Here is a 25,544-nt window from a genome sequence, read left to right on the forward strand (position 1 = left end):
TCACCGCCCCCTTGACTGAACTTCTACGTAGTGACTCGAAAAGTTACGCTTGGTCACCCGCCTGTGACGATGCTTTCGAAAAGTTGCGCCGCCTGTTAACCTCGCCGCCAATCTTGCGTCATTTCGACCCGACTGCTCCGACGGAGGTACACACCGATGCCAGCGGTGTTGGACTCGGCGCCGTGCTCGCGCAGCGAAAATCGGGATACCAGGAGTACGTAGTCGCATACGCAAGCCGTACCCTCACAAAAGCGGAGAAGAATTATTCCGTGACAGAGAAGGAGTGTCTGGCCATTATATGGGCTCTAGGTAAATTTAGACCGTACCTATATGGTCGCCCTTTCGACGTAGTCACTGATCACCATTCGCTTTGTTGGTTATCCACGTTGAAGGACCCCTCCGGCCGTTTAGCTCGCTGGGCTTTGCGGTTGCAAGAATTCAACATGCTTGTTGTCTACAGGTCTGGCCGACGTCACACTGATTCCGACGCTCTATCACGCTCACCTATGTCCTTCGAAAGCTCTGCATGTTTTATCTGCCGTGGACGAAATGGTTGCGTTCCCAGAAAACTGTGACATGGCGTCTGAGCGACGCAAGGATGACTGGATCAGCTCTCTTCTGCGATTCCTTTCAGATCCGTCGACTTCTCCATCTTCTCGAACGTTGCGCCGCCAAGCGGCTCACTTTGAGGTCCGCGATGGCCTCCTTTATCGCAGGAATTACAAGTCTGACGGCCGAAAGTGGTTACTGGTCATACCTCACCATCTTCGTGCTGCAATATGTTCAGCTTTCCACGCTGACCCTCAGTGCGCACATGCGGGCATCTTCAAAACATACGCTCGGCTTTCCTCCCGGTTTTATTGGCGAAACATGTACAACTTTTTTCGCAAGTACATTCAGTCATGCCCGCAGTGCCAACGACGGAAAGCTCTGCCTCATCATACCTCTGGTCCGATCCAGCCAATCCCTTGCCCAGCCAGGCCTTTTGACCGCATTGGGATCGATCTGTATGGGCCTCTTCCATTCACGGCTTCCGGAAACCGTTGGATTGTTGTCGCTGTCGACTATTTGACACGATACGCAGAAACAGCCGCTTTGCCTGCTGCCACAGCACGCGACGTATCTTCTTTTCTCCTGCGGCACTTCATTCTCCGTCATGGCGCACCGCGTGAAATTCTCAGCGACAGAGGACGTGTATTCCTCTCTGAAATCGTCAACGCACTCCTTGCCGAATGCCGTATCATTCACCGAACTACCACCGCCTACCATCCGCAGACGAATGGATTGACGGAAATATTCAACCGTACCCTAGGGTATATCATATCAAAGTATGTTGCCTCAGACCACTCCGACTGGGACCTCATTTTGCCTTTTGAGACATACGCCTACAATACTGCTCCACAGGCGACTACGGGCTTTTCACCATTTTTCGTGTTATATGGCCGAAGTGTAGTGAAGAGGAATGCCCACTACTGCAGCGACATCGACACGTTGGCGCGAGGCACGAGCTAAGACTGCCTGGTTGCTGCTGCGACGCTGCCCGTACATCCGGCTAGCTCTTGCTGCTTCTGTACCGACGCTGATGCCGCTTTTGACGTTGCATTTACATTATACTTGTATAATTCGCTCAAGTATTGTTCACTGTTTCGACATCGGGACATGCTACTAAGATGTGCATAACTGTTAGCAGGTAATGGCATTTTTTTTACATGTTGGTTGTTCTTTTGTAAGCTGGAACTTTGTGTCAATGTGCCTGCTCAGGGCTGAGTTGGCATTATATGGCTTGAATAAATCGTTCTTGGTGATGGTCTATGTCTTCCCTTCACCGAGCATAGGCTGCATCAGATGGAGCTTGCTACTTCGCACAAAAGCTGTTGCATTGGAGCATGTACCGCTAGAGGGCGAGAGTTGTTGGCACATGAGCTTCCGGTTACCAATGAGCAGTTCTGCTGCTCACCGTCAACGTTACTAGAATGAGCTAGTAACGATGCTTACCGTAGCGCCAGCGATGTGCCGCAATATTGGCTCGTTTTGATATGCTGAATAAAGTGACTCGGCTACGTGCACCGTCATTTGAAGCCCGCCATGTATGCATCGCACCACTGGCGCTACGGTGACCAGCTCATTCGCGACTAGAAGCAGTCATTATGTTCCAGCAACACTCTCGCCCTAGCGCTATACCACAATACAACAGCTTCCTTCCACCGCATTTTTTTTCTTCCCCTTCCTGTCCTTTCTTTTTATTTATCCTACCTTATCTTTTCTCCGAATCTCTACGAGTGTTTCGGCTAAGGTATCCTCACTGAGACAATTATCGTGCAATCCTCCCCCAGTTCCGTACCTTTCCACTCCAACTTTCTTGTTTTCTTTTCTTTGCATTTTTTTAATGAATGAATAAAGAATCACTCACACACCGGTTACCATCCATGGCCGGCCGTCTCCTTGTACCAGAGGCCAACGCTCCCCACTTTCATCAAACCATGGGCACTGTCCAAAGTATTTTTTAAAATAAATGATTCATCAAAAACCATTGCACGGCTTCTAATTGTTACAGTGATCAGATTGTTCTGTACGGCGCTACCTTTTTGTGCGTGTTTTAACAACGATGTCACCTTATCCGGCTTAGCAGTAAGCATGTCATGACAATCATGTTATATGTTCGAGCAGGTAACAGTATCGGGCATCCACTGCACCAAAACAAGATACGATTGAGAGGCACGTCGTATAGGGCAGGGCTCTGCAAATGTCGGCAATTTGGGTTTTTTTTTTAACGTGCTTCTAGCATATTGCCTCCATCGAATTGAAATGTTGTCACCGCGATCGGGATTGGATCTCGCGATTTTCGCGTCAGCAGGGAAACACCATAACCACTACGCCACCGTGGAAGGTGCAGCGTGTTGACACTGCGGTGGACATGTGTTCGAGTGGATCACACCAGGCGCGCAGCCAGAAATTGTTTTCGGGTGGGGCGCCCCCATAAAACGGCCGCCCTCTATGCCATGGCGAAAAAATATTTCCGGGTGGGGTGTGCCACCCCCTGGGTCACACGGTGGCACTTTCGTCATGCAGTTCAGTAATACTCACGTGCAGGGCGAAGTCCCTGAAGAGGGCCGCCGGAAGCAGCAGACGGTAGGGGAACTTGACGTCCGCCCTGGGGCCGAACTCGAGCGCCAGAGAAGGTCCGGACTCCGGGTCACCGGCGGCGAAACGCACCGTCTCCGGCGACGCCGGGTTGGGACGCACGCGGCGTAGCAGGTCCACCTCGGCCGCTGGGTAGCCTGCGCGACTCTGGACGATGCGCTCTGTGCTGCTCGACTCGCATCACGCTCGACTCTTTTAATTGACTTTTAATTGACTCTTTTAATTGAATTGGCGGCTCTGCGGACGCAAGCTCCCGTTGTAAATGGCTGGCAGCATGCGCCTGCGGGGAGGCTGTGTACGGCCCTACTGTCTACTATCGCCTAGTGCCAAACGGTCGTCCTTTTAAGAAAAAAAAAGAAAAGCAACGACTACTTCGCCAATGTGCCGGTGATCTTAAAAAGACGGAAAGTTGATATAGTTGGTAAGAAATTCATTGTGGAAGAAGATAACGCCGCAAACACGGTCGCAAGAGAAGGGAATAGATTGGATAAATTTAAAAATTTGGGCATTTATGGTAATGCTGGAATAAACAGTGGTCTGTATCTCACCAGTTAGAGGTCACTTATACCAGACGGCGCTGTACAGTTCCATCACTAAATTATTACCTTAACAAAGTTCGACTCAAGGCATTGCCGCTGTGCATTTTTCGCAACAAAAATTGAAACAATTGAACATTTCTTTTTATTCTGTCATCGTTACTCTTATCAGAGAAAACGATTTTTAGTAGCCCCATCACAAAAGCTAGGAATACAAGTAAATCTACCAGTACTTTTATCACTTGGCGGCACTTCATTTGGTTATTGCCATAGGGATATATGCTCCGCTGTGTTTGATTACATCAATGCAACTAAAAGATTACCGTGCCAGTGAACCCTGACTTTTTCAGATTTTTAGTTTATAATTCGTAGCGATGTCTGTCAGGAACAAGAGATGGTTTGACCGCTTGCTCAGCAAACATTTTTGTTTATTGCCAGTATTATCTCTAAACATTTTTTTCTCTAAACTTTAATTTCATTTTAGTTTCATTTAAGTATCCTGCCGCCCAGTTCTTGGCCCGTCCCCCTCTGTGGGTGAGCGCCATCCATCTGAGGTCATCAGCATCAGAAGGGAATAAGATAACATTACCGCCGAACTGTGAAAGGGACCCCAAACAACGACTGAAAACACAAAAAAAGGGGAGCATGCAGGGAACGATGTTTCCACTCCACTAACTGGAAACCCAAAAAGTGAATGAGGCACGCAGTGTGCGCCGGTGTTTTCCAAAGCAAAATCTTTATACTGCCTTATACGGGCCACCGGTCCACTTACTCATCATCACTTTGCAGATGTCTTTCGAGATGTGGTGTTTCAAACAGATTGATTGATATGTGGGTTTAACGTTCCAAAACCACCATACGATTATGAGAGACGTCGTAGTTGAGGACTCCGGAGATTTCGACCACCTGGGGTTCTTTAACGTGCACCCAAATCTGAGCACATGGGCCTTCAACATTTCCGCCTCCATCGGAAATGCAGCCGCCACAGCCGGGATTCGATCCCGCGACCTGCGGGTCAGCAGCCGGGTACCTTAGCCACTAGACCACCGCGGTGGGGCGGGTTTCAAAGAAATGACGTCACCGTAAAAGTGCACGCTGGTGTCTCAGGTTTTAGATGTAAAAAAAAAAACAAAAAACAAGTGAGTGCCTTAGTAAATTTGGTGAGGTTTCCTAAACCACTGCTAAGTCAAACATAATGTTTCAGGCACTAACGATGAACCCTTCCCTCATAATATGCGTAGTATGAACCGGTGATGGGTATAGTAGGACTTACCCAATTGTTGTGGGTATACTCGCATGTGGGTCGCGTCAATTATAAACCACGACGACGACATGACACGCCGAGTGCCTAAGGTGCTTCGCCCCTAAAAACGAACGCGGCACTATTCTTGAAAAAAAAAAACAGTGCTAGAAACGAGAGACCAGACGAAGAAGTAGACATATCAAGCGCTGTATGTGTACAGAGTGCTCTGTATGTGTACCCCTTCGTCTGGTCTCTCGTTTCTCGCGCCATTTGTTTTTTCAGCTACGTCGTTCCAACACGCCCAAGCAACCACTTTAGTGCTATTCTTCTTGCATTTCCCGTATTTTCGGCTCAATTTGTGACTCCAGCAGTCTGTTCGTGCGACGTCACCAGGAAACACTCAGCTGTCGAAGAGTCCATAAATGAGGCATATTCGTCGCGAACGGTGTCATATCATTCGCTCTGCAGTCGCGCTATTCTGCCTTATCTCGAACGGCTACCGTGCGCGATCAGCTGATTTCACTTCAGCTCTAGCGCTCTCGACCGTGCAAGCGTGGATGAATTAAATGGCATGTAGTGTGTAGCCGAAAAAAGTGCGGAATTGTGATCGGCTCAGCGCTCGGTGCTTGCATCGTCCACGTGTTGTTCTGAAGATATACGTGGCGAGGAGGAAAAAGCGAAGGGTAGTGAAGGCGAGAGAGGAGCTTCTCTCTCACCTTTCAACTTAGATTGGCTGCACTGAGGCGGAAAGGAAGGTGGACCAGAAACCTCATCCTCGCATGCGCAGATACGGTAGCGTCACTTGTCGGTTAGGCGCCCTTACGAAAATAGGCCATATACGACATTGATATTTCTTCTCTAAGCAAGTAGGAGGCATACGCGGAAATTTTATTCCGAGGTGGGGGCACCTCATTGATCTGAGGGGGGCTAGGCAGTCAGGTATGGTCGAGTGTCATTTTGTGCCTTGTATGCCGTGGAAAAGGTTGTTATGGAAGGGGGGGGAGGGTACCTTTGGCTATGCCACTGATGCAAGTTAATCGACAATTTACTCACGGATGCCTTCCATACACTCTTATTAAGGTTTCGCTTAAAGTGCTAGATATAGCTAGTATACCAAACATTTTTCGTCTGGTTTTCTGGATATAGCCAGCATTTATCCAGGATCTTGATTAGGGTGTACGCCAGGCCATGGCTATTAGACGCGTTTTTTTTTTCGTTTCTGTATCCATACAACAAAGAAATTGCGGGCGCAAATTTATCGTATTTTGGTTTTGAGGCGTTAAACCCCACCAATTATTATGAGTCCACGTTTTATCTATTACCTGCTCACCTTTTTTTTATGTGCCAAGAACGCATATCTCACCGCATTTACTAACAGCCGTAAAAACAACGTTTATATATATATATATATATATATATATATATATATATATATCTTCCACTAGTGTCTGTTCAATAGGGGCCTGCGTAGTTGCTGTCTTGTTTCCTTCTTTTACGTCCGTGTGTGCACGCCCCGCAGTCTTCTACGATGCTTGAGATACTACACTTTCACCCGCGTGCAGAAAGGCAGTGCATCGCCTCTGTCCGGACGCTACTCCCGCCTTTAGAAGTATCCACCTTGTCATTTATCGCGCTGCGCGATAATTTGCAAGCTGTATGTTTCCGGAAAGTTAGTCCACGCGAGACATGCTGGCAAATTACAGCACTCTGCTGGGTCCAACAGAGTGCTCTTCCAACACAGCCGTTCGCAGTCACACGGACACGTGTGACTACGAATGGCTACGGAATCGAGTGGAAATAAATAGTCTTCGAACCTTATATAGTTTCCCTATTTTTACTAGACAAAACTCTGGCACTGCAATCGCTCGTCTACAATGGTAATGATGGGTCGTATACACCAATTCGCCTAATTTTCGCGCTTATGGTTTCGAACGCAATATTGGGGCTTTCTTCACTGTTGTGTTTTGGCGTTCGTTTCAGATAAAAAAAATAAGTAGTTGCAAGCTTCGTGACCAAATTTGAATAACTAAGCCTAAAATGGCATGGTGTTGAAGCGCAACTGCTAAACGTTTATTAAATCGTTCGTCTTGTGACAAAGCGAATACTGGACGCACGGTGTCAAAAGAATGATTTTTATACAAGTACAACAATTTGCCCTACCCCTCATTCTCATGTTGGCTGAAACACCACGCATTGCAGCTGCCATCGACCCTAGAGCCAGAGTTCCCTCTAGTGCACTCGTAGGAAACTACATTTACAACAATAGAATAAGTGTGCGAAATATACAGCATCAAAGGCGTAGACAAAAACTTTTTCCGTGAGGGTTGTGGGGGTGGGTGCGTTTACGCACCCGTCTTGTATGTCTGCTCATGCATTGATCTATGTGCGTGCTGCGTGTGTGCGCCTGTCTTTGTAAGTTCCCATATTCATCGCATCCGAAGTAGCAATGTTTTTTTTTCTTAGTTTTTTTAAGATCTATTTTGACCGAAGAGCTCGCTTCTAAACACTTCTAAGTACACGTACACACACTCAAAACGGAAACGTTCCGGGAGAGTTCACTCCCATCTCTGCGTCATCGATGATTAGCATAATTGTTTGCCTGTGGTTTCACTCAAGCATGGCATAACCAGAGTCTGTTCGGCATTGCTTTCGAAGACGAATAATACACGACAACACCATTTCTAAATTTTCATGGTATGTACAAGTGATCAAAGCTTTCAATTAAGGCAAGCTCGCCAATTGAAGAGCAAAACTAATCACCAACAGCGGCCGAGATGTCGCGCAGAGGGAAAGGCAAGGAGCGCGTGGATCTCTGCGATGTCGCCAGCTGGGTGGCCATGATGCAGATGACGAAAACCGTAGATACGTATCTGAAACAAGGAGATCGAGGACGTTGTAAGCTCAATCGCAAGACGTTTCTATAGTAATTTCAACCTGAGAACAAGTGCAAGGGTTTAAAAAGACACTAAATGGGCGCTGCATGCAAGTCATTTTTTTGCTATATTTAACAGTTTGCTTGATTTGATTTTGCTTGCGTTCTTTTTTAAATGAGTGCCTATGTATATCAAGCTAGTTACAAGCTAATAAGTATGGATGTTTAAAAAATTAAATGTACACGTGTATTCTCTATACGTATATGATCGTCTTTCTTTCTTCTCTCAAAGCTGACCTGTGCAGCGTTTACTGCACATTACATTGGACTGGCCACTAGCCACTTTAGGCTATCGGTTCAAATAATCCTTGTATTGGTATTATTTTTTTTCATGAAAATAAAGTTCAAGTGATTGATTGATTATTTCACGGATTGATTTATTGATTGATTCATTGATTGGATGATTGAAAGACCAAAATCTTTTTTTCTCGTATTAGTTAATGACTCTTCCACAATACCAGCATCACCCCGCTTGCCACGAAAAGACGCTAAGTTAGCGAAAAAAACCCGCAAAAACAGAACGCAGGTGGCGACGCAACCTTGAAATTCCAGCACCAATCACCGTGACGTCATAGATTTTGACGGTGTATGTTAGGGCCTTTGTAGTTACTAGTCCGTAAAAATAAAAAAAAGCATTGTCCTATGAGCGGGCTTGATCGTTAACACGTCAAGTCACAATAAATTTCCTTGAGCTAATGCCGCCAAAGTACGAAACATTCACTTTGAAACTTTCGACGTCACACGTGAAGATTTCAGCGCAAAATTCAAGAAAATTAAAGATGAAACTATCACGTTGGTTTTACAATACAACGATGAACTTAACGACGTTTCTAGTTTCCGAGAAGACTTTATCAATCAAACCCGATTCAATATTTCACCTTTCTGTCTCTTTGACCCTTTCGCCCCTGGCGATTTCGATTGACACCCCCACACAACATTTCTAAAGACCCCTAGCACATCGGAAATAAAACTAAACTGCTCATTGTTGGCAGAATACGTCCTCAATGATCCCCACTGCGATCGATAAAAAAAGTGACTTGCTTGTGGAGCTGGAGGCCACAATGTAGTTTCATCGAGGTCTTCGGTGAAGCCGAGGCCCGTTAGCTGAGGCGGGTAAGCGCGATTTTCGGGACAACTTACCGAAGCTATTTCAATGAGTATCGCCGACAAATAAGACGTTTGTTCACATTTCGTGTACTTTATAGCGAGTAGCCGGAATAAAGAATACATTTTCTCACTTCTTAAGAACTCAGCCCTGATGACCTATATCGATGTCATGTACATTAATCCATGAATACTTGCACCACTGGCTCAATTCTTCGTTTGTGATTGATGATTTGATTTGTGGGGTTTAACATCCCAAAACCACCATATGATTATGAGAGACGCTGTAGTGGAGGGCTCCGGAAATTTCGACCACCTGCAGGGTTCTTGATTCTTCGTTTGTGGTCTTATGAGGTACTAACACGCCCAAAAAAGTATCCGACAAAAAAAAAAAGTCCAGCGATGAAAGGACCAATAACAGTACAAACAGCGCCCGCTACAGCAGAGGAAAAGGGGCGGAAGGTACGTGGCATCGAATGTTGGTTTTAATTTCATTAAAATCAACCACAGCGTTCGAACGCGCTGCAGTCTTTAAAACCCGGTCGGTCGTAGAAAAATGACGAAAACATTTCGTTATTCAAATTCAAAGAAAAACGGGAAGGGTCCCCATTCCAGGACACCTATGGCAACCTCCGCGACTCCAACGCTTGCGAGTGCATGGGATATCCGGCCCGTGGTACCATCGTGTGGTATCCGGCTCGTGCGGGTCTTGAGGGAAACGAGACGCTGCCGCCCGCGCGCTCACTCACCGGGCATCGCCTCCTCCTTATCCAGCTCCGCAACCCGATTTTGAATCCGGCTATCACCTTTACAGAAATCACCTCTCTTTATCAATGCTCTCACGGTCTCCACCCTCCCCTCTGTAAAGGCCTCACCAGGGTGGAGGAGCGCTGGCTTATCCGCCTTTTTACCAAATACTGCACTGTACTCGCCAGTACTGAATCATTTCAGTTCAACAGCCCTGGCCCGTACAAAGAGCGCCCGACAAACCTCGGGTACGCCGTCACGAAGGGTGCCTTTCCACTGTTCATTTCATTCATTTTTCATTCCATTTATTGATACTGTCAGCCCTTTGCGGGCTATTACAGGAGTGGAGTCGACCCATATAAAACAGAAATGTGCATAAGAGAAACATAAGAAAAAAGGAACCTTCACAACTGGAACAAATCATTTCAGAGCACATACAACAAATATATCATAATGGCTAAGCATATAGTTTACAGAGAAGTTAGTAAAAAATAAGAAAAGAGACCATCATCATCAGCCTGTCTACGTCCACTACAGGACATAGGCCTCTCCCATGTTCCGCCAGTTAACCCGGTCCTGTGCTTGCTGTTGCCAATTTATACCCGCAAACTTCTTAATCTCATCTGCCCACCTAACCTTCTGTCTCCCCCTACCCCGTTTCCCTTCTCTGGGAATCCAGTTGGTGACCCTTAATGACCAGCGGTTATCCTGTCTACGTGCTACATGCCCGGCCCATGTCCATTTCCTCTTCTTTATTGCAGCTATAATATCCTTAACTCCCGTTTGTCCCCTAATCCACTCTGCTCTCTTCTTGTCTCTTAAGGTTACACCTACCATTTTTCTTTCCATTGCTCGCTGCGTCGTCCTCAATTTAAGTTGAACCCTCTTTGTGAGTCTCCAGGTTTCTGCTCCGTAGCTAAGTACCGGCAAGATACAGCTGTTATATACCTTCCTCTTGAGGGACAGTGGCAATCTACTTGTCATAATTTGAGAGTGCCTGCCGAATGTGCTCCACCCCATTCTTATTCTTCTGGTTACTTCAATCTCGTGGTTAGGCTCTGCGGTTATTACCTGCCCTAAGTAGACATAGTCTTTTACAACTTCAAGTGCACTATTACCTATCTTGAAGCGCTGCTCCTTTCCGAGGTTGTTGTACATTACTTTCGTTTTCTGCAGATTAATTTTAAGACCCACCTTTCTGCTCTCCTTGTCTAACTCCGTAATCATGAGTTGCAATTCGTCCCCTGAGTTACTCAGCAATGCAATGTCATCGGCGAAGCGCAGGTTACTGAGGTGCTCTCCATTAACTCTTATCCCTAACTGTTCCCATTCTAGGCTTCTGAAAACGTCCTGTAAGCACGCAGTGAATAGCATTGGGGAGATTGTGTCCCCCTGCCTTACACCCTTCTTTATTGGTATTCTGTTGCTTTTTTTATGAAGCACTATGGTAGCAGTTGATCCCCTGTAGATTTCTTCCAGAATGTTTATATATATTTCATCTACGCCCTGATTCCGCAGTGTCTGCATGACGGCTGTTATTTCTACTGAATCAAACGCCTTCTCGTAATCTATGAAGGCTATGTATAGTGGTTGGTTATACTCTGAGCATTTCTCTATTACCTGATTGATAGTATGAATGTGGTCAATTGTTGAGTAGCCTGTTCTAAATCCTGCTTGTTCCTTTGGTTGATTGAATTCTAATGTTTTCTTTACTCTGCTAGCAATTACCTTTGTAAATAGCTTGTATACTACAGAGAGCAAGCTGATCGGCCTGTACTTATGTATACGGATGATGTTAGCGTTCTTCCAAGACTCTGGTACTTTTCCAGTCAGGAGACACCTCGTAAATAGAGTGGCTAGTTTTTCTAACACAATCTGTCCTCCATCTTTCAGCAGATCTGATGTTACTTGATCATCACCAGCAGCTTTGCCTCTGTGCATGCTCTCCAAAGCTTTACTGACTTCTTCTATCATTACCGGTGGGGTGTCGTCTGGGTTACTGCTAGTTCTTATAATAGTATTAAGGTCGTGGTTGTCTCGGCTACTGTACAGATCTCTGTAAAACTCCTCCACTATTTTAACTATCCTATCCATATTGGTAGTTAATTTGCCTTCTTTGTCCCTTAGTGCATACATCCGCCTTTTCCCTATCCCAAGTTTCCTCTTCACTGCTTTGACGCTTTTTCCGTTTTTCAGAGCGTGCTCAATTCTCTCCATGTTATACCTTCTTACATCGCATACTTTACGTCTATTAATCAGCTTCGAAAGCTCTGCCAGTTCTATTTTGTCTGTTGTACTTGACACTTTCATGATTTGACGCTTCTTAATTAGGTTCTTCGTTTCCTGGGAAAGCTTGCCGGTGTCCTGTCTAGCTACCCTGCCTCCAACTTCCACTGCACACTCCGTGATGATACTCGTCAGATTATCATTCATTGTATCTACGCTAAGGTTGGTTTCCTCGCTAAGAGCAGAGTACCTGTTCTGCAGTGACACTCTGAATTCCTGTACTTTCCCTCTCAGTGCTAGCTCATTGATTTGCTTCTTGCATATCAGTTTCTGTCGTTCCTTCTTCAAGTGTAGGCGGATTCGAGCCCGTACCATTCTATGGTCACTGCATCTTACCTTGCCAACCACTTCCACATCCTGCACGACTCCTGGGTGTGCAGTCATTATAAAGTCTATTTCGTTCTTATTTACGCCATTAGGGCTCCTCCATGTCCACTTGCGGTTTTCTCGTTTTCGGTAGAAGGTATTCAAAATACGCAGATTATTGCGTTCTGCGAATTCTACTAGTAGCTCTCCTTTGGCGTTTCTAGTGCCGATGCCATAATCTCCTACTGCCTGGTCTCCAGCCTGCTTCTTCCCTACCTTTGCATTAAAGTCGCCCATTACTATAGTATACTGTGTTTTCACCTTACTCATTGCCGATTCCACGTCTTCATAGAAGCTTTCAACTGAAGCGTCATCATGGCTGGATGTAGGCGCGTAAGCCTGTACTACCTTCATTTTGTATATTTTATTCAGTTTAATTACAATGCCTACCACCCTTTCATTAATGCTATAGTAATCCTCTATGTTGCCAGCTATGTTTCTGTGAATTAGGAACCCTACTCCCAGTTCTCTTCTGTCTGCCAAGCCCCGATAGCAAATGACGTGCCCAATCTGTAGCAAAGTATAGGCCTCATCTGTCCTCCTAACCTCACTCAGCCCTATTATATCCCATTTAATGCCTTCTAGCTCCTCGAATAATACAGCTAGACTTCCCTCACTAGATAACGTTCTAACGTTAAACGTTGCTAAGTTCAAGTTCCAATGGTGGCCTGTCCGTATCCAGAGATTCCTAGCACCCTCTGCTGCTTTGCAGATCTGACCGCCGCCGTGGTCAGTTGCTCCGCAGCTGGTGGGGACTGAGGGCCGTGAGTTAATTGACGAATGCCTACGGGAGGGGGTGGCCAGATACTGCACCAGGGTGGCCAATCCTTCTCTGGTGAGATCATCGGTGCGTACCGGCTTTAAGCCGGTACGATCAGAGAAAAGAGACCATCCCTGCCGAAATACACATCATATTTTGCGCATAATAAAACACATAATAAATATCATAGCCTAGTTACAAAGCACGTAATTCACACATATTCACAATCTTAGCGCAAGGTATCAGAGTGCACTATATGTTTTATTGCTTCTAAAAAGGAAACTGTGAGAACTCTTCGAATTTCGCGCAAGCTCCACCCCTGAACTGCGCATCGCCTGCCATTTGTCTGCGCAAGAAAGTTGACGATTGATGCATGGGGTTGAACGTGCGAAACCCACCATATGATTACGAGAGACGCCGTATACGGCGTCTCTTGCGATCAAATCGGCGGAGCCCTCCACTATAGTGGAGGGCTCCGCCGATTTCCACTAGCTGCGGTTCTTTAACGTGCACCTAAATATGAACACAAGGACCTACAGCATTTTCGCCTTCATCGAACTACCGCAGCCGGCATTTGATTCCTTGACCTGCACGTCAGCATACGAATACTTTAGCCATTTAACCACCGCGGCGGGGCTGCGCAAGAAAGTCGTGCCGGCTGGTTTCTGCTCCAATTATAAGTACTTTCTCACTGCTAAGACAAATATTGCCCCCATAAATAAATAAAAGTGCGTAGCCCATCATTAAATTATTACGTTTCACCAAGCAGTTAGGTTTGCATGTTTGCTGAAATTGGCGAGGAGGTTAAAGCTTTTGACCGAAAGCTAGTGACACTAACACGGGTCTGCAGTCTAAGTTTGTTTCCTCACAACTCGCAAACAATTCGCGGAGTTAACACTGATTCTGGAGGATGGCGGTCTCCATCAGAAATAGGCGTATTCTACGGAGAGGCGCTACACTGTCTGTAGTCGCTTAGGCATGAATTTTTGGGGACGGCTTTAAGCTCTCCCATAGTAGAGTACCCTGTACTCTAAATCGTTACCCACCTTTTCTTGCACACGGGCAATGTTTCATTTTCTGTCCATTGAAATACCGATAGACGAACTGAATTTTCATTCCCAGGCGTTGGTCTTGATGTCATATTTCTTTTATCAAAAGTATGAACATCACGTAACATTGGGGCGTTTATAGTAGCGTTCGGGCACAATCTCCCTACTCTTAGGAGACCTGCATTTGGCCTCTTCTTTCTCCTAGCTGTCTTATTATACAAATAGCTTCGTAATCTCCAGCCATCTAGCTTTTTATTAGGAAACAGGGGCCCCACTCTTTTTTGCTTGAACACGTAATGCATTGTAAGACGCCTGTGCAGGTAAGATTGCTGTGGTCACTACTTAAATGCCCGATCGTTGGATAACAGTCTGTCTTTTTTTGTGTGTGTTTCCGTCTTCCGGAGTCTTCTCTTTTCTACCCCCTAGCCAAACGCAAGGAACGCAACAATTGATAAGTCCTCATTATGTGATAAAATCCCAAGTACTATGTCAGCGCCTTGACGTACTTCACTTCCTCCTTTGTCCTTTAGTGCCCTATCTCCTCATTTAACTTCATTCTTCCGTACACTCAGCCGACAAGCCTTACACGGCAAAGAGAGCGCATGTATAGGTGAGATATCTTTTTTTCTTTCGGGGAGTGTCTTACGCGACTTCGCCATAAGCTTAACGGCATATTGTTGTACCATAGCAGCCCACAATATTATTGGGGTCCCTGCTGAAGTGGCCTGCCGTCTCACCCACGTGCACGTTACGAAAACCGAGGCAACTCAAAGAAACACAAAGAAATTGACGGGACAGTGCTAGCACCTGCGGTGTCCAGCTCACTTTTTTTTCACCTTAATTGTCTGTATCTGACCAAAAAGTTTCGCTAGGCCGTCACTCGGACCTTTGAAAATCACCCTGAGCGGGTCCGTTGCGGTTTGAATGGGCATCACACATTCTTATCTCCTGGCGATAAGCATACAAGGATGACATGATTATCCAGGTGTCAGTGCCGTCTGCCCGATTAAAAAGCTGCATAAGCTCAAGACACAAGACGTTGTTTTACTGACAGTATTTTGATTGGCTGGCCTAACATCACGCCGTTACCGCTCAAAGACAGGGACTCGTTGTCAGAATTGAAAGCCGTTTCAAGGCGGACGCCTATACTGTGGGCTCTTAGACGACGTGCCGCTCCCATATCTCGTTGGGGGACCATTCCCAGATAACACTTTCATACTCCAGCATGATAACTCCACTATACATAATTAAAAAAAATTCTCAGCGTTTAAATAGTCGCGACGTTGCAGTTCTTGAGTGGCATGTACAACCACCTGACTGAAACATCATTGAAAATGTGTGGAGGAACATGAAGCTTGCGATCGTCCACCACCAACTCCATGCCGTCTCAGCGGATGAACTTTGGGCTGTTGTCCAAGAGGAGTGAGGGCAAAGCAGAGCCTACGCAAATATTTGTCGGTCCCTATACAGCAGCCTCCCCAATAGAATGAATGCTGATATTGGAGCTGGAGGGAAACCTACACCCGCTGCTGATAGTTGCTAACTTTGGAAAACGCAGCACACAAGCAACGAACTTGGCATCCTACTGTCTGCAAACTTCTTTACGTTTTTTGAACTGTACAGCATTCCAATGCTCCAGAAAAAGCACGCAAAAACAAAATGTCTTACAATTATGAATCTCGATACTTGCAGAGTGTGCAGAGCCGTCAGAATGACCCGCTGCGGAGGCTTACTGGTCGACAGTTCAGCTAAAATTAGTCGGGACACACAAGTTCAATCGCGGCAGCACGTGCCGTGTTTAAATGCGGGGGAAATGCAGAAACACTATAGCACACGAAATTTCAGGACACGGGAAATATTTTCAGGTAATTGAAACTTCTCAAAGCACCACTCAGCGGCGAAATTTTTTCATGGACAAAAACAACACAAGCCAAGCAAAACCGATACTGAAGAGTTTGCAACACTGTATACATCAAACCGGTATTCTGGTGCTGAAACAAGAGGGATCACCCACGTCTCAAATATCGTGACTGCACAACACGCTGCGCTGAGCTAAGCCCGCTTTCCTGCAATGTTCGTGGTTTCTAAGGTGCTTTAAGTTTGCTTCACGGCAAAACAGACACGGCGCGCTCCCGCGCTTTCAATCGAAACGAAGCTCCGCCCCCACGCTCTAGTGCACCTGCGTCGGTAAGCTTCGATGCGCGGCCGCACCGCTTGCACTGGCGCTCCGCGTAGCGAACCCAAAGAAGCATTGTTAAAAGCAGTAGAAAAAAGCTTAAAGGACGGACAAATACCGGACAGTTGGCGACAAAGTAGAATGAACTTAATCTATAAAGGCAAGGGAGAAAAGGACAAGATTCGCTCGTATAGACCACTAACCATTACATCGGTACTATACAGGTTGGCGATGCAAGCAGTAAAAATGAAAATAGAAACATGGGCCGAACATAACGATATTTTGGGAGAACTTCAGAACGGATTTCGAGTCGACAGGCGGTTAGACGATAACCTGTTTGTTCTCACTCAGTGTATAGAAATATCTAAAATAGAGAATAGGCCCTTGTACGTGGCTTTTCTAGACATCACTGGGGCATACGACAACGTTAATCAGGAAATTTTGTGGGATATATTGAAAGGAATGGGCATGGGCGACGACTGTATACAGCTTTTGAGGGAGATATACCGAGAAAATACAGTTTGCATAGAGTGGGAAGGAATGCGTAGCAAAGAGAACGTTGAGGTTAGCAAGGGTCTGAGACAGGGATGTCCTTTGTCCCCGCTGTTATTCATGCTGTACATGGTGAGTATGGAAAAAGCGCTAGAAGGTAGCAACATTGGTTTTAATCTGTCACACAAACAGGGCGGCATGATGATTGAGCAGAAGCTTCCAGGTTTATTTTATGCGGACGATATCGTCTTATTTGCGGACAGTCGAGATGATATACAGCAGCTGGCGAATATATGCGGAAGGGAAGGTGAAGCTCTTGGACTAGGATTCAGTGTAACGAAGTGTGGATTGATGGTATTCAATGATCCCTGTGATCAGACGGTGTCCATACAAGGCCAAGAAATACCGAGGGTAAGCGAATACAAGTACCTTGGAGTATGGGTAAATGAGAGTGATAGATACATGGAGGTACAGGAAAAAGCCTCGGCAGCAAAAGGAAAGAGGAATGCGGCAATAATGAAGCACAGAGCGTTGTGGGGATACAATAGGTATGAGGTGCTTCGAGGTCTGTGGAAGGGTGTAATGGTTCCAGGGCTTACTTTTGGGAACTCAGTGGTGTGCATGAGGGCAGAGGTGCAATCGGGAATGGATGTAAATCAAAGGACTGTGGGACGCCTCGCGTTGGGTGCTCACGGGAAGACGACAAACGAGGCTGTAAAGGGCGATATGGGGTGGGCAGGTTTTGAGGCGAGGGAAGCGCAGAGCAAAATAAGGTTCGAAGAAAGGCTACGAAATATGAAGGAGAGTAGATGGGCAGAGAAGGTGTTCCGTTATTTGTATAGGAAGAGCGTGGACACACAGTGGAGAAAAAGAACTAGAAGACTCACTAGTAAATATACGGCTGGTATTGTAAGCCATATGTCAACAAAGAGCGTTAAGGGAAAAGTCAGGGAGGCGGAGAGGATTTACTGGATGGCAGCTATGGAGAAAAAACCGGCTTTGAGTAACTACCAAAAGGGCAAAAATGAAATAAGGAGGGAGGCATTTTACGATAATTCAAGGGGAAGCGCTTTACTGTTTGAGGCGAGATCGGGTTGCCTTAGAACGCGTAGTTATAAAGCAAGATTCAGTAAAGAAGAAGAACAATGCACATGCTGCGGGAAAGATAAGGAAACGGCGGAGCATGTTCTGATTGAATGTGGAGATATCCACCCAGGTGTACGTTTGGGCACGAGCCTACAGGAAGCCTTGAGTTTTAGGGACAACAATGGAAAGCTGAACACACCCGCGATTGAAATAAGTAAGAGACGGTTAGAGTATTGGTGGCAGAACATTAGAGAGAAAGGACAAAAATAAATATTGGAAAAATAAAATATGGACAGTGTGCCGTAAATGGCAGAGAACTTAAGCTGAAAATTTACCTTTTTTCCATTAAGATAGAATTTATCGAAGTAGAGGCATTAGGCCAACATCAAAAAAGAAAAAAGGTTTTTTTTTTTTTTGTCGAGCCTGGTGGCATATTTGTCACCACCCCGTTATAAAGGGGACGCTCATAGCATCCATCCACTAGGCGCCGTGTTCGTACTAAGAGTGGACGGCCCTGCACATGTGTGTTTAGAAAAAAGTTTTAACGAATTAGAGTACGAGGTACTCTACTATAGAAGAGCATAAAGCCGTCTCGTGTGTTTAGAAAACGTGGGTAACGATATAAAGCACTCCGTACTCTACTATGGGAAAGCTGAAATCCGTCCCATTGACCTCGAGGAAAGCTACACTATAAGAGTCAGACGTGTGATCGCGAAACAGTAAACGAGGGAGAGAAAAGCGTAGGTGCTTGATTTTTACAGTTCAGAAACGTGCCGCTAGGACCCTGCACGTTGGCCAGGTCGATGCACATGCGAGAATCTTCATATTGCGCGCGGTTGATATCGAAGAACAGAGCGTCGGTCGTCGATTAAGTAATCACCGTCGGGACAGCCCGTCTTTTATACATCGCGTGTCAAACTTTCCAGCCTTATCACTGGTGGTCGCGCAAGCTCTGGAATAATGTCGGGTGTTCGCGTTTTGTGCGCAGCCTTAACCAAACGGTCTGTTCTCGAACACTGATTGATTGGTATGTGGGGTTTAACGTCCCAAATCCACCATATGATTATGAGAGACGCCGTAGTGGAGGGCTCCGGAAATTTCGAACACCTGGGGTTCTTTAACGTGCACCCAAATCTGAGCACACGGGCCTACAACATTTCCGCCTCCATCGGAAATGCTGCCGCCACAGCTGGGATTCGAACCCGCGACCTGCGGGTCAACAGCCGAGTACCTTAGCCACTAAACCACCGCGGCGGGGCTGTTCTGGAACACTGACGCGCGATCTGCGCCGAGTATTGCTCAGTCTTTGTATGTTTAAATCGAACACATCGAAATAACACTGCTGTCAATATCACAATTTAGCAGAAAAAAAATACATTGTAAGAGAATCAGAACAGAGGAGTGAAATATTGTGTAAAGGGGGTAGCGCAAAATTAAGACTGCCGCGCGCATTGCAACGTTTAGTGACATCGATACTAGCATATCTATTGCAAACCAAATAATCAATAACTCAGATGATCCCTCGAACATTTACTTAAGGCGATTCCAAGACAAAAGTCATTTTCCTTTTCTTGCTGGCAGGAACGGATACAGCGACGCATTTCGAGGGGAGTGGTCGTTTCAAGTAACACCGGCACAGGGGGGGGGGGGGGAGTCCTCAATTTTTTATTTTTTTTTCAAGTAGAGCGAAAGCCGCGTCAATGCACAAATAGTGTTAATTTGGGCTCACAACAGTACCACTCCTTTTTTATTATTTGGTGATAGAAGGTGGACGACAAGCACTGAAGAGAAAGAAAGGGAGGGGTGCTGACACAAGCTTTAAAAAGGGGCTATAGCACCTACCACCCCCCTTTGAATCCGCCACTGCTTCCTGATCAGTGTATTGTTCCTGCCCCACTACCCTCAAAAAGCTTTGTGCACTTAACGTGGTGTCTGAACTCCCTCCGAGATCGAAGGCACCTTCAGCCAAGCTACGACATCATGTGATTGACGTTATCACGCGACGTTACTTCGCCTGCCTTTATAGGACGTGCCGAAATTCTGTGACGTCATCGAGCGGTGTTTTCTTTTATTTTTGCGTCACTCGTGTTGACATCGTCTGTGGGAGTCACCGATGCCGGACAATTTTCGTGCTTGCTGAGGTAGTCTTCTGTCTTTATAAGAATAGAAAAATTTGAAAAACATCAATTGGGATACAAAAGCACAACAGTCGAGTAGAGGAGCGAAATAAGAAAGCAGCAGAATGTGACTACGCAAGAAAATTAAGTTAAAAATAACATGTTTCGGGAGGCTTCTTTTTTTTTAACTTGCTGCAAACTTAGACCTGACGGAGACGATTACGGTCCTGAATATAGAGCATGGCGTCTGGTGCATGAATGCAACTGTTGTAGCTTACCTGAAAACAGAAGGTGATCTCTGCATAATCTTCAGGAAATGTGGGGTAGAAATCAAGTTTCTGCAAATACACAATAAAATAACAAGCATGATAAGCAAGACCGGGGGGAGAGAAAAATAATGGCATAAGGACTCTAGTGGCTCAAGTTGCATGCCGACAGAAAAGTAGGTTGTGGTGCCTACACCCTTTCCACATATAGGGTGCGGGCAAGTATGTGAGAAAGAAAAAAAAATATGCGTGTGACCCTGGGTGATTGGTCAAAATTCAAGGAACGAATAAATGTCCATAGAAATGAACACATATGAAGTTGTGCAGTTATTCAGTAACAAGTACGCTGCAAATAAGTGGTGCACATTTTTTTTTCTTTTCACATATTAATCTTCAGGGCGTGCAATGCGTGTTACTCGGCCTACATTTTCAGGTGCGCCAGGAGGATAAAGATTTGACATCAAGTGCCTTAAAGACACATGACAAACAATGTCACTGAACATGCTCATATGATTGTACTTTATGAGAGTTTTTGCGCACAGAACATACATTGCACATTATGAGTACATTGCACATTATGGATTCGAGACCATACTTTTGATATTTAACTATCACTTTGAAGTCACGAACCAGTTACTTTTCAAGCAGCTCGCATATAATATTGTTCGAACATAATGCGTTTCAGACAGCAGCAGCCGACCTATGCTGTTGAAACTCAACTTGACCTCAACTAGAAGTTATTTCACTGCCCCGCATCCGATGTAGCGCCTGCAATCGTTGCAATGTCATCGCGCACCAGAAATGGAATGCAGCGCACGCAAGTCAACACTCTAGGCAGAATGTAAACTTAAAGCTTATGTAACATCATTTGGGTGAAGGTAAGTCCTCTTTTTGAAACGCTTACTCCATCGGCATACTTACTCAACAACTTCTGATAGTTAACAAGTATGAATCAAAAGGTATATATGTTATCATATATCTTACTCATTTCTTAACATACTGAACTTCATTCAAACTACAATAAAGGCTGGTTGACGCGAACTTGGTCTATTCGAACATACAGTTAATTCGATCTGACGTCCTGGTTCGGCACAACCTCGTTTATATATTTATTGGAGAGAACTCCCGATAATGCAAACTTGTTTTTTTTTTTTTACAACGGTTAATCGGAACTGAGAGTGCCTAGTTGCCATCGTTTGCCCCGCCGCGGTGGTCTAGTGGCTAAGGTACTCGGCTGCTGACCTGCAGGGCGCGGGTTCAAATCCCGGCTGCGGCGGCTGCATTTCCGATGGAGGCGGAAATGTTGTAGGCCCGTGTGCTCAGATTTGGGTGCACGTTAAAGAACCCCAGGTGGTCTAAATTTCCGGAGCCCTCCACTACGGCGTCTCTCATAATCATATAGTGGTTTTGGGACGTTAAACCCCACATATCTAGTTGCCATCGTTTCTTGCAGAAAGTTGGCCAATAATGATCACGACGTGTTGCAATTGATCAAACCAAGCTAACTCAATATGTAAATTAGCGAAGCATTTCTCAGCAGACGAGAACTCGGATGCTGAACTGGAGCTCTTAGGCAAGCTGCAGTCGCGGTAGAAGAAAAGCGGGCAAATGTATATTACTGTTTACTACTAGCATTGATGGCGTTATCTCTGCGTTTAAGCAAACTCAATTTAGTGCATAAATAACGTCATATATTCCGAGTATAAGGCTCACTGATCGCATGAATGCTTGTAGGTGCTTCTTTCTGGAGTATCACTCTCTGGTCAACCAATTCTGTTTGCTGTTAAGAGTACCATGTCGTTAATTTATCAAATCCCCTGCCACGAACATGTAGTAACGCCTTATTTACGATAACGCGTCCAGCGGTGGCTTCTTTGGATTCTTTCCACGCAGGGTGGCGCGATGTTCGTTCAACATTCTAGCGCCTGGTCGCAAATTCAAACTCTGTTTAGTTAAATCAATTATATGATACACTCCGAGTTAGAATTAACCATCTTCTCCTGCGTTGCATTAGCTCATTGCAGCTTTACATTTTCATGCAGCTGATCATTTACTTCATACGCTTTGCGAGCGACTGCAAAGTTTTGTTCAGAAAGAAAGCACAGGCGAGTGACTTGTTAGATTGACCTCTCCGAGCAAGTGTTCTTTTGCGAGCGATTTTTTAGAACTCGGCGTCGTGCACGATGGGCGTCCCACTTACCTTACGAAGGCGCCGCCAGTTATGTGCACGCATTAAACGACTCCCGGGGAGGACCACAACTGCGACCGGCGCCTCGCAGACGCGACTGGCCGTCGGCGCATGCGCAGAAGAAGGGAGACGAAGATCCTCCCCTTCTTCCCGAACCGTCCCACGCCGGGAAGAAAACGTCCCAGTTCGAGGCCGTCCGGTGCTCTCCAAGCATTCCTCAAAACCGATACAGCAGCGAAATTCCACTTCAGAAACAGATCACTCTCCATGAAGCATTCAACAGGACGCTTGAACAGACGTTTGCGCCACGCATGAATCAAATATTAAGCACTTTTGGTAAACGAAACTTTTATTTACGAATAGTATAGTTATATTTTGTAACAATAGATGACGCCACTCTTTTTAAGTAACAAAATCGAGTTTCCTTAGTGGTTGTTTTCTTGGAGCACAGTAATGATTGGACAGTTTTGCCACTGTCCTTAGTAAACGGCCCTCCCGCTGCATTTCGCCAAACAAATAAAAACAAAGAAAAACAAGAGGAAGATGGTCCCTAGCGCGCGTTCTCTTCGACCGCGAGCTCCTATCCCCGGCGTCTCCATCGCCAACTATATGCGAAGGCTCCGGCAGTTTTTCATTTACTCTTGCTCTCTGTGCTCCGTGTATGTGCTGGATGCTACGGTGCATGGCGGTGTATTAGCGTGTCTCCTATTTTATTTTTGCCCGACGTGTTCGTTCGTCAAAGACAGATGTTAATGCGAAGCAATTAGAAGGAAGTTAACTTCCGGAAATTTCTTTCTGCTCATGTTCTTGCCGTTCTTGGGACCATCTCCAGGACAAGAGGTCGCGACGGTTGCAAGAAAACCGCTATAGAGCTCATGATGGCTGCTTATGGCTTCATGCATTCAGCTTCTTTTTAACTTCTGTCGCGACTTCGGGCATATATGTCAATCACCAAAAAAAAAAAGCTTCTATGAATATATCACTCATACGAGAGCTTCTAAACCGGCTCACTTCTCATTGATTTGACAGCCTTGTAGATGCCTCCTCAAACACGAATATAAACAATTCACATTGGTGTAGTCGGCGGCGTCAGAGGTGCCAACGCGAATAATGCGAAATATCATCACATAACGTCACCCAAATGACGTCATGACGTCAGAGGTTGCCAAATTTTGTGACGTCATTGCACGGCGTCGTTTCTTGTTCAGAGGTGTGCCGATCACGGAGCCAATGCAAAACAAGGTGTGGTACAAAATAGCTTGCAACGCCTCCGATTATGGAGGCAATGCAAAGCCACGTTGAGTGAAAAAAGAAAAAACTATGTCAATGTATGTGAGGATCAATACACAGGCTGGAAAAGGACTGGAAAAGGAAGGAGATGGCTTCGGCCTTCGAGCCGTCTTAGCAGGAACGTAAGCAGAATTTTTTTTTCGGGAAGGGGAGGGGGGGGACCCCTTTTTTGAAATGGTAATTTTTTGCTCTGTATGCAATGGCGAAAAAAAAAACTAATTGGGGCTGGAGAATGCAGTCCCGGGCCCAATGTGCCAGCCCCTGGCTACGCCACTGCGTCTTAAGCCCTGTCAGTTTTTTTTTAAGCCCTGGAAGACACAAAAACTGAGACAGAGGTGGGGATAAGAGAGGTTCATTAAACACAGACATTGACCTACGCTTCGGGCTGACACAGTAAATTGACCCAAATTCGAGAACACAAAATATGGCACATAAACTGAGACTGCTGTTCACAATTCACACATGCTGTTTGTAGGACTGGCAAAAGTTTTAAAAGCGGCCCGTGACTAAAAAAAAATAGGCATCTTAAAATTTCTCGACAGAGAAAAACCTAGAGACACCCTAATCCAAAACTTGTAGGGGTCTGATAGCGGCACTCGCATCGTTTCCATCACCTTTATAGATGTCTTAAGCGTTCGTGTTTGGCGCCCAGCCGAAGACACGTGCAACAGAGCGTGGTTGAGATTTGATCCTTCAGGTGGCGCAGCAAGCCCCACTCGATTAACATTCGATGGTCTTCCGAGATGTAATTGCTGTTTCCACTAATGTATACTATTATGTTACTCTAATTTTAATATATGGTATGCCTTAGTATCCACGGTATTTATACACAACTTTTAGTTTACTCATTGTACATATATTTTTTGTATATGTTTCTATTAAGTGCGCAATACTTTAGGGAAAAGGTGTAAGACAAAAGGATACGAACCCTTAATGCTATTCACCGCGTGCTTACAGGAGATATTCAGAGGCCTAGAATGGGAAGAGTTAGGGACAAGAGTTTTTGTAGAGTACCTGACTATAGCCTTCGCTTTGCCGATGACATTGCATTGCTGAGTAACTAATGGGACGAATTGAAGTTCATGATTACTGAGTTGACAAGGAGAGCAGAAAAGTAGGTCCAAAATTTAATCTGCAGAAAACGTAACTAATATACAACAACCTCGGAAGAGAACAGCGCTTCGATATGGGTAGCAGTGGTTGTAAAAAGAGTACGTCTATTTAGGACAGCTAGTAACCACTGAGCCGAACTACAGGATTGAAGTAATTGGAAGGATAAAAATGGGTTGGATCATATTCGGCAAGCATTCTCAAATCATGAATAATAGGTTGGCACTGTATCTCAAGAGGAAGGTATATTGCCGGTACTTACCTACGGAGCACAAACCTGGAGGCTTACAAAGATGGCTCAGCTTAAATTGAGGACGACGCAGCGAGCTATTTATTTATTCACCATTATTTATTCACTTCAAATAATACTTTTTACCTGCTTCCTTCCTAGGTAACCATATGATTGTCCAATTTTATGTTCCCTAGATATCTGAATAACTCATTTTTCTTCATCAATATTTTAAATTACTTTTTTCCTATTACATTAACCACCGGTTTCATCGCCAATCTCCCGTGGTAGGTACGAGTCGCAGCATATAGGTACAAGCAAACAAGTAATATAAGCAGGAGAGGAGGAAGGAAAGCTGCCCAGCTCAGCGCTTTCTTCAGGCTTGCCACAACTATGCGGCGACGCTGCCTTATTATTATCCTTTTT

General features: G+C 45.5%; 1 protein-coding gene across 1 annotated transcript in view; it reads right to left on the bottom strand.

Moving 5' to 3' along the window:
- Positions 1-25,544, bottom strand: part of LOC119179430 (uncharacterized) — a 144,898-nt gene that overhangs the window by 24,571 nt on the left and 94,783 nt on the right. The window contains exons 2-4 of the mRNA XM_075868569.1: positions 20,314-20,373; positions 7,681-7,790; positions 3,085-3,278 (exon numbers count right to left, since the gene is read on the bottom strand). Of these exons, the coding sequence (XP_075724684.1) occupies positions 3,085-3,278; positions 7,681-7,790; positions 20,314-20,339 (330 nt within the window). The 5' untranslated portion in view covers positions 20,340-20,373. The remainder of the gene's footprint in view (positions 1-3,084; positions 3,279-7,680; positions 7,791-20,313; positions 20,374-25,544) is intronic.

Source organism: Rhipicephalus microplus, chromosome 7 (assembly GCF_043290135.1).
Source record: "Rhipicephalus microplus isolate Deutch F79 chromosome 7, USDA_Rmic, whole genome shotgun sequence".
In the NCBI taxonomy this organism is placed as follows: Eukaryota; Metazoa; Arthropoda; class Arachnida; order Ixodida; family Ixodidae; genus Rhipicephalus; species Rhipicephalus microplus.